Below are 10,508 nucleotides of genomic sequence, written 5' to 3' on the forward strand. Positions count from 1 at the left end.
CCCCACCTGATTGCCCGCCCTGTCTCCGTGCAGCCTTCTGATCCTGATCACTGGAAGGACCACCCTGTCTCCTGCAGGGCCTGCACTGAGACATGTACAGATGATTCAGGGCCAGGCAGAAACACAGTACGTCTGAAGGGATGCCGGGGATATCCTGTTCCAGCCGTCACCAATGTTTTATCAAACAGGACATCCCCGGCATCCCTTTCATGCCCTTCTCTGTAGCCTTCAGAACGCTGTTAAACTCCGTGCCCGGGAGTACGTGCCCCCCTCTGCCCAACCCTCGCTAGCCACTGCCAGGACACTGCCAGTGGCATCACTAAGAGGGGTGTGGGGGTTGTGGCCCACATCCCAGGTGACACCATTGGAGGGGTGACACCAAAAATGACTGACAGTCACCCCCTCTGTAAAGTCGGGCATGTGGTCATGTACCGAGAGACCGACAGTTGCACGAGAGAGGAGGGGACCAGGCCAGCATCCATCATCAAGATGGCCACCGACAGGTATCACCAAGATGGCTGCGCACGTGTGCGTTGACGTCACGGTGGGGTGTCATCTGTCCTCGGGGCGCCCCTGAGTATTTGATAAACATTTTCTGTAATCCTGGCTCACCTCATGTCAGCATACAATGTATGTAACAAGCAGTACTTCTTAGAAGGATAAGACAAGAAAAACAATGCCAGACAACTTGCATGCTGCTGAATATATTTAGCTGGGAGTTAATACAGGAGAGGGCACTGAGGTTCCAGAAGATCTGGACTTGCCTAGAATGTCCGATTTGTACTGTCAGATGAAAGTATTTGTGGACCTTTAGCTTGACCGTTTGCATACAGTGTCTGCTGAGTTTTTTTTATCCAAGAAGAAGTTAGGCTGGGTTCACACCTGGGCGTTCCAAGTGTAGATTATATCTAATCTACTTCTTTTTTGATTCCACCAAAGGTTCACTTTAAAACATTGCAGTAATAACACAAAATGTATGCTCACCGAAAATTCACTATACTTTCCTTTTATAATCTATGGCAGAGGGTATCTCCAAAAACAGCCGCACTCCACTCCTGTCTTAATAGATGAACAAATTTTATCATTAACACATATCACACTGTGAATCGCTTAATAATAGATTCATCTGATGAAGGGGGCGTGCCCCGGAAACGCGTTAACGTCACCACTATACTGGTATCACCTAGTGGACATCTCACTGCTTGTCAGTCCTCACCTCATGACTTTGTGACACTCATGTTTGTGAGTATGATTCGGTTTTCTATTTATGTTTATTGAAATAAAAGTGATCTGCACCAGGAAAGGCGCCCCTCTTTGTGCTTATTTCCTAGATTTCCAGCTTTCCCGGCTTCTTTGGGGCAGCATCCTGCAGTATGCCTAAAAGCAAGTCCTATTAAGAACTGACAGTCCGTGGCGCTTCACTGTTTTTACTTTGTTAATAATAGAGGTGTAACTACTCCATATTCGTCAGGTTTATATACAAAATTCACACCTCCCCATACAGTTGTGAGACTAATTGCAAACAACCAGATCTCCCATTTGATTGCGGCGCTGCTGGTGCACTGATTTTGGAGTGGTGGATTCATTTTGCGCTACTATGGCAGAGGGTAGTCATGGTGTTCTGGCGCAATCCAGTGATGTGACGTGCCTTCTGTGCTGGGTGAGGCATCCCCCAGCCCGCCTTATCTCCGCCCCATCCTACAGAATCCCCGCCCCCAGCTCGGTAACCAAGCTGTGTCGGGAGGAGGAAGGGAGGAGACAGGGAGGAGAGATCAATGTCCTCACTGTTTTTTCTGGGTTTTTTTAATTGGACAGCTAGGACCAATGGCACTTTAACCACTATACTGGTATCACCTAGTGGACATCTCACTGCTTGTCAGTCCTCACCTCATGACTTTGTGACACTCATGTTTGTGAGTATGATTCGGTTTTCTATTTATGTTTATTGAAATAAAAGTGATCTGCACCAGGAAAGGCGCCCCTCTTTGTGCTTATTTCCTAGATTTCCAGCTTTCCCGGCTTCTTTGGGGCAGCATCCTGCAGTATGCCTAAAAGCAAGTCCTATTAAGAACTGACAGTCCGTGGCGCTTCACTGTTTTTACTTTGTTAATAATAGAGGTGTAACTACTCCATATTCGTCAGGTTTATATACAAAATTCACACCTCCCCATACAGTTGTGAGACTAATTGCAAACAACCAGATCTCCCATTTGATTGCGGCGCTGCTGGTGCACTGATTTTGGAGTGGTGGATTCATTTTGCGCTACTATGGCAGAGGGTAGTCATGGTGTTCTGGCGCAATCCAGTGATGTGACGTGCCTTCTGTGCTGGGTGAGGCATCCCCCAGCCCGCCTTATCTCCGCCCCATCCTACAGAATCCCCGCCCCCAGCTCGGTAACCAAGCTGTGTCGGGAGGAGGAAGGGAGGAGACAGGGAGGAGAGATCAATGTCCTCACTGTTTTTTCTGGGTTTTTTTAATTGGACAGCTAGGACCAATGGCACTTTGCTATTGGTTCAAGCCATTCACAGAGCTCATGCCTCTAACACAGAGTAGAGGCTGTGACAGCTCTTGCCTCACCAAGTCACCAAGCAGTGGGGAAGCCTGCTGCTGTGTAACCTAACTACCTGTTTAAAAAGTCGGATGCAGCGCTGCCTGTAATTAACAGGTTACACAGCGGGGAGGCTCTCACTGCTGTGAAACCAGTAACAAGCCACTCTGAATAGAGAAAAAGCTGTCATCTTCAGACTTGAAGCTGACAGCTTTTTCCTGCATAATATTAGGTGAGGCTCTGCCTTACCTGCCTCCCCTGAACACACGTCCCTGGGGCAATACATAGACGCACGATTTTAGCTTCCAGTTTAAAGCAGTGGGACAATGGCAGATAGTTGTTGTGGCCCATTAATATTTTCTTATTAAGAAAATGTGAGGGTTTTTTAAAGATTTTCCGTTAACGGGACACTGTCACCTTGCCCATTCAGATTTGTCAGACAGTGTCACCTTGCCCATTCAGTGTATTTTCAAGAGTTCTTCCCCTGACCACGATACTCCTTCCTATGTCACAACCAAAATCAGATTTGCCAGTGTTGGCTTGTGTCAGATGTTAGGGGGAACAGTGACATCTCTCCTTCTGTCATGTAACAATGTCTTATGCTGCAACAGAGGTGGAAGCTCTAGCAGGGTCAGCCCCAGAGTGTCAGGGGTTCCTCTTTGCAAAGTCACTTGCCCTGAATGGTCTCTTTAGAGTAATTTGGGGTTCATTTAGTAAAGACTGTTCAAACTGAATTTTAGTGATTAAGGTAATGTTGTGTTGACCTAAAATTATGTGGCAGATAATTTTTTTTTAATCTCCCTTATACATGTGTAGTGCTCGAATGAGCTGCCAGTATAACCTTGGTCATCACTAGTCTGACTAGATGTTTTAGTATTCAGCTGTACCATTAGCATTAATCTCCCTCTTCTAGTACCCACAAAGCTAATATCCACTCCAAAAGAATAATGCTGAAGAACTGTTATTAACATCTTCACACTGGGGAGAGATGGTATAGGGATCCTAGACATCCAGGGTAGTACAGACATAAACTCCAGACTCACCAGCACCTTTTAGGCATCTCAGTGTAGATCCATTGGTAGCAGAGTTGGATAGAGAATTGAGCAGCAGATGAGCAGGGAGGAGCACAGATCCTCACCAGGAGAGACACCAGACTTGCTTCTAAGGTCCACTATGTTCTGGGCACCTCCATCAGCCATTAGCTTCCCTGATTCTCCTCCTCTGACAACAGCACAAGTCTCCTCCAAACTTGAGGCCTAGCAAAACACTTCCCGCACTCCAGCATCCCCACCCCTAGAACTAGCCTGGAGGGCAGGCTGGACAGCACCCCAACCTGCACTAATCCATGGCTGGCACTAGACTGAGCACATGACAAATCCCTCAAGTATATAAGCGTTTACACAGTATGCAACACTGGCTGAGAGAGCCCCAGTGATTGGCTGCTGAACTGCCCACACACTCACAGTGTCCCTCATTGGCTGTCCCACACTGCAGCAGAGTCACACTCCATTCAGGCAGGTATAATCAATGCCCGAACACCTGGTATTAACCAGATAAATGCCAACTATAATTCAGCCAGACTGATTACAGCTCTGGCAATCACTAAATTTTTAGTAGTCACCTCACAAAAGGTGATGGGGGCTTAACATGGTTGGGTATTTAATTTATCACGGCTTTGCCATAATCACTTACACTTTGCACAGTGAACATATGTTTGCATAAGTGAACATTCACTTTGCTAAATAAACATCCTCTACTCCTTTAGTAAATCAGCCAACAAGTTAAATCATAAATCTGGTAGGTAAACATTTTTATGTATTTTACCTATTAAAATGTATTTTCACCTGCATATACCAAAGCGTGTTATAGTACATATAACCATTCCCATCAGTCCTTGCCCAAAAGGAGCCTACCTTCCCTAGCATGGAGACATACACTCTACTAGGGATAAACTGGTCAGATGTTATGTTTTGAGGTTCTCACAGGAATCCCAAGTACCTGGAAAAAAAAAGGCTTGGGAAAGTCACACAGACAGTATGCAGATGGTGGGGTTGAAAATATGCTACCAAAATACAAAAAATAAATCTCTCAGTGAGCACATATTTTGAGTTATTATTAGGGCATGCATAGATGGCTTTTCAGAGGTTGTCTGCTTTGGGCTCTGCTCAGGCTGTTTTTCTTCGCACAGTGCAAAGCGTCTAAATAGTACATATTCTTACATGCCTTGCACTGCACTCTGCAAAACAGTGAAGTGCACATGTGCACAGAAGGACTGCTGTTCATAGAATTCAATTAATCTAAATTGCAGGGGGAGAAGAGCAAAGGAACCAGAGGACCATGCAAGTGCCACTGTGTACTTCAGCAAGTATTGCGGAGGGTTCTGACACATAGACTTCCACAAGGATGGGTAAATACTTCCCTGCCCATTTTTCTGGGGGGGAGAGCAGCCCATCAGAGGGTATCAGGATGCACAAAGGTAGAATAATAATACTGCACCCAGTAGTCAAGACTACACACTTACTGGGCACTCACAGTAGAAATTAAAACTCAAATACTAGCGTAGGAATTACTCAAGTATAACCTGTCAAATGAGACCCAGATAGTAACCACAACCATTGTTATGCTAGAAACAAAGTCCAAGTCTCTCAAACCGCACTGGCAAGTTGTTTGAATTCAAGTTGCTATCTTTTCCCAAAATGGAAAAATAATGTACATTCTTAGTTTTCCTTTTACAGATAATACACAGGAAAGGCAAGCCGTCCTTCATCATGGGTCTGCAGCTTTTGTAGATTTCCTGGCATCTCTCCTACTCCTTGTTCCTGGTGCTCACATGACCCCTTTGGGAAATGTGTCCATTTGGCTCCCCTCTGGTATCCAAACCAGTATACACCCAAAGTAGCTCTGTAATGCAGAAAATTTAGAAATAGTGTAGACTGCAAACCAGTGGTATACAATTGTAAAACAATTATTGTGTAAAAGCACAGAGCCAATGTTCGTCAGACCTGTCAAGGTCAGGAAATATAGCAATACTGTTTTTTTTATTATGTTTGTGTTAATCTTCAAGATGTGCACACAGGAAAAAAGATGATCTTTACCTAATCCAGCTCATTATGGTTCAGAAAATGATTGTATGTCTATACACACTCAGTACTTAAAGTACTGTACTATACTATACTATTGCTAAGTACTTAAAGAAAATCAAGGGATTAAGTGAAAATTTACCAGCCATTAGGTGTTGCTTTCCCCATGGAGATGCTGGTGTGGTGACTATAGATAATGCTCTCCTTATCTGGCCTTTTCGACCAGAAGAAAATGCTTATTCAATGTCTATAGGATAAACCTATCCTGCCAAATGATTGGCAGGTTAGAAAATCTCAGCTTATTGTAATGTTTTTTCTCAAATGCCTTAAAGGAGAACTATGAGGTGATTGCTTTTCACTCACCTCATAGTTCTGGCCGACCTGTGACAATGAGACTGTCGCAGGTCGGCTCAGTAGATCGGGAAGTGTGCGAACACATACCGGCGTTCGCTCACTTCTCGATCCTGTCATGGCTCTCTGCCGTGACAGGGGAGGGACTGGATTCCCCCCTCCCTGCTCCGATCCTCCAGCGCTAACTGGCGGAATGGACGGGGAGGGGGCTGGTACAGCTGGCTCTGCCTCTAGATAGGCAGAGCCAGCTGTCACTCACACAGCTGGGCGGATCCAGACATAATTGTCAGGATCCGCTTCAGCTGCGGCGTCTCAGTATACCGCGAGCTGTAGCTCGCGGTATACTGAGCTTAGGGTGACCCTAAGGAGAACTTTGGTGAAAAGCCCTAAACCCATAGTTCTCCTTTAACTGTATGTGCACTGCTCTCTCTTCTTCCTCCATTGTACTAAATAAGGGTTCTTGTGTGACCACATTGCTGCTGTTTATGAAAGAACCCAGATAGCAAGGATAACTTGCCACAATCTTGTGGGAGGGTTAAATAGTAATTCTTGTTAACTTGCTGCACACATTCCTGGCAAGTTGTAGACTTGCAGAACAATTGCAGCACAAGTTCTAGTTGACATGTTTTTATATTTGTAGCAAATTTGCTTGGCAAGTCTACAGCAAGAGTCCTGCAGGTCTTAGCAAGAGTTCTGCAAGTGTACAGCACTTTTGCAAAGCACGTTGATCTAGAGACTTGCAATGCAGACTTGCTGCAATTGTGCAACAAAATTCTGAAGCTTGGCAAGTCTGCAATAGTTTAGCAACTCATTTTCAAACTTGCAGCTCAATTGCTTATCATAGTTCTGGCCGACCTGTGACAATGAGACTGTCGCAGGTCGGCTCAGTAGATCGGGAAGTGTGCGAACACATACCGGCGTTCGCTCACTTCTCGATCCTGTCATGGCTCTCTGCCGTGACAGGGGAGGGACTGGATTCCCCCCTCCCTGCTCCGATCCTCCAGCGCTAACTGGCGGAATGGACGGGGAGGGGGCTGGTACAGCTGGCTCTGCCTCTAGATAGGCAGAGCCAGCTGTCACTCACACAGCTGGGCGGATCCAGACATAATTGTCAGGATCCGCTTCAGCTGCGGCGTCTCAGTATACCGCGAGCTGTAGCTCGCGGTATACTGAGCTTAGGGTGACCCTAAGGAGAACTTTGGTGAAAAGCCCTAAACCCATAGTTCTCCTTTAACTGTATGTGCACTGCTCTCTCTTCTTCCTCCATTGTACTAAATAAGGGTTCTTGTGTGACCACATTGCTGCTGTTTATGAAAGAACCCAGATAGCAAGGATAACTTGCCACAATCTTGTGGGAGGGTTAAATAGTAATTCTTGTTAACTTGCTGCACACATTCCTGGCAAGTTGTAGACTTGCAGAACAATTGCAGCACAAGTTCTAGTTGACATGTTTTTATATTTGTAGCAAATTTGCTTGGCAAGTCTACAGCAAGAGTCCTGCAGGTCTTAGCAAGAGTTCTGCAAGTGTACAGCACTTTTGCAAAGCACGTTGATCTAGAGACTTGCAATGCAGACTTGCTGCAATTGTGCAACAAAATTCTGAAGCTTGGCAAGTCTGCAATAGTTTAGCAACTCATTTTCAAACTTGCAGCTCAATTGCTTGCTATCTGGGAACCTGGTCAAGATATCATGATTCTCTATTGGTTATGTCTAGCTTAATAGTGCTCTCTCCATTACTTCCATAGACCTTATCATGCATGTTTGGCCAATCTGAAATGTGAATGCTTGCACAGAGATGCTTTCAAGGGCATAATCAACATATCAAAAAGGAACAAATCGTTTTTTGTCGGGGTTTGCATACACTCCAAATTACATTTCGGGCTAATATGTTTTAAAGTATAAATCAAGTTTTCAGTGTATTGATTATCTGGGCTTGCACATGGTGTAGTGACTCCCTTCCATCATCTTCTATACATGATTTAACTTCGAGCTATGTAATACTGACTGTCTTGTGTCTGCTTGCTGTCTTTTTTACATTAGACCCCCCGCCCCCTGTAGTTTTCCAGACTACAGGGGTGATGTATTCACATCCCTGATGCTGCAAGTAGGAATTACTAGTGGTGGAATAACTTCACCCACCGAGTAGCTCCCACATGCAATTACTGGCATTGTTCACCTAGCAGAATGCAGACATGGCTCACATGCTTAGATGTGTTTGAATGTAGCAAGGGTGTAGACACACTAATTTGCCAATGTTTGCTATGCTCAAACACATTACAGCCTCAAGTCCCTCAGAGGTTGTGCTTCGGAAGCTGCTGCACCTTTTAACTCCTGTTTTGTATTAGTGATTACTATATGTACGCAATATTTGTTTCACAAATATTTAATAAATGCCTATGGATTCTAAAGCACTATGGGTTAGCTAAAGAAACAGCACAGCACCTTCAGGCAGACTGGCTCTCTCAAACCTCCAATTCTGCTATCTAAGCATGTATGCATCGCACGGATGATTAATTCATCTGTGTTTGTAGATTTTGCCTTGATCCCACTGAATAACTTGCTTTTATTTTAAGGTGGGTATATAGACCGAGTTAAAGCAGTGAAAATAATCCAAAAGCTCCCCTTCAGGAATAAAATGCAAAATTTTATTATGTAATACAATTACCAGATTTAAACAATACTTTTTTTAAACTGTGGTTGTTTTTAGATCTGACCATATTGAGGAAAGAACATATTTACAAAACCACTACACATCCCTGTCAACATCTCTTTTAGTAGAACAATACATCAGCTTATGAATAAACTTTGGTTTGACATTTTTCCTTATCTGATGTGTTTTTCAGCATGGCAAAGTCATTCAAGAAGAATTTTATTAACCCTGCTTCCTATACGGGAAACACTGCGAAACTGCTGTGCAGCTGGGATTTCAGCATAAATAACGAGAAAGCTGTGATATTAAAGAAAAAACATCTCAGTACACAAATAAAGGTAAAGTGTAAAGTAAAACAAACTTCCTGGTACCTGTTGACTTAGTGGGTGTCAAATGTAGAATTGTCTTTGAATTCTGGCGTGCTATAATGTATCTTTTGTTTCCTGCATTATCTAGAAAAACTGGTTTCTACCGAGCAAATAAGCTGGTGATTTATTGTATTAAAACTTTTTATGTACTTTATTATTGATATGAGATGTAGACTTCCAAGACTTGAGTGAAACCGATACTGGCAATTGGGGCTCCACGTCACCATCTTTTGGACACATTTACCACTGTGAAACAGATTAGTAAATTAATCAGTTTTGCAAGTGGCGTCACCTTCCTGTTATGTTTCTATACATTGTGCCCAGAATGAAAATCCCAACGTGGATATATATTTTCAGAATGCTGCTTTGTATACAGAATTTTAGGCTTCTTAAAGTGCAACTAAAGCCAGAATTTCTTTTTTAGTTTTTAATAAAGTGGGAGTGAATAGAACCCCTGTCAGGTTTATTATAGCTGTCCGTTAAGGAGATTTACCCTCACCCCTTGTGGTAACACCCCCCTATTCACCCCCCCCCCATACACACACACTTTATTTTTGTCCCTAGACAACATGAGCACTTAACCCTTGCAGCGTGGGGGAAGCTCCACTGCAAGGTTTCCTTTTAAAAATCCTGGAGATCTGCTTTAATCTTATCTACAAAGAAATGGTATTTGGTGCCCATAATAATCAGTTTAGAAAATACATATTCTTTACCTACTAGTTTTTCAGCCACATACTGTGCTCCCTGAACAATTCTATTTTAATGCAGACAGTCTGCCATAGTCTCTCCATCTTTTAATCAGAAGGCTAAAGTAGCGGCAGTACCAGTTAGGACAGCATGGTACCTGAAGCTGGCAAATTTCTTATTTAGGTAACATACATAAAGTAAATAAATAAAAATAAAAAAAAACAGTTTTAAAAATAATATTAAATAAATGTAAAAATAATGTAAAAAAAAATGTTTTAAGTCCCCCGCCTCCTCGAGCATGCACGTCGTCACAAAAACGACGTGTGCGCTACACATGTTGGGTATCGCCGCACACACCAGAATGAGAGCAATAATTCTAGGGCCAATATTTGCATGTATCTCTAAACTGATGACCTGTAGGGGCTTTTAAAGCGTTGTTTATGGCCTTTTTGGGGTACGGAAATCTGTCGCAGTTTCACAAACGCACACAATTTTTAACCTGGGCTTGTTCAGTATATATTTACTCGTTGTAACCTCATCTTTTATTTTTTACCAAAAAAAAATGGTTTTATATAGTGTTTTGGGGTACTGAATTTAACTTAAGTGCATTTTTTCACTAAATTTTGGGGTTTAATAATACGTTGCCCTAATGTCGTGCAAAATAAAAATTCGCAACTGCTGCCAGGGTCTTGGCTTTCAGAAAATATATAATATCAGGCCTAAAATGTGGATTATAACAAGGGTGCAAAAAATACAAAAAAGCCTTTGTCCTTAAGGGGTTAAATATAAATAAATATATATATACAGTATATGTGTGTATATA

The 10,508-nt window shown here is 43.2% G+C and overlaps 1 protein-coding gene across 1 annotated transcript in view; it reads left to right on the forward strand.

Annotated features, from left to right (window-relative positions):
* Positions 1-10,508, forward strand: part of TMC5 (transmembrane channel like 5) — a 52,455-nt gene that overhangs the window by 19,100 nt on the left and 22,847 nt on the right. The window contains exon 9 of the mRNA XM_018558464.1: positions 8,824-8,968. Coding sequence (XP_018413966.1) covers positions 8,824-8,968 — 145 coding nt within the window. The remainder of the gene's footprint in view (positions 1-8,823; positions 8,969-10,508) is intronic.

The sequence above is a fragment of the Nanorana parkeri genome, unplaced genomic scaffold, assembly GCF_000935625.1.
Source record: "Nanorana parkeri isolate BGI_ZX_2015 unplaced genomic scaffold, ASM93562v1 scaffold341, whole genome shotgun sequence".
Classification (NCBI taxonomy): Eukaryota; Metazoa; Chordata; class Amphibia; order Anura; family Dicroglossidae; genus Nanorana; species Nanorana parkeri.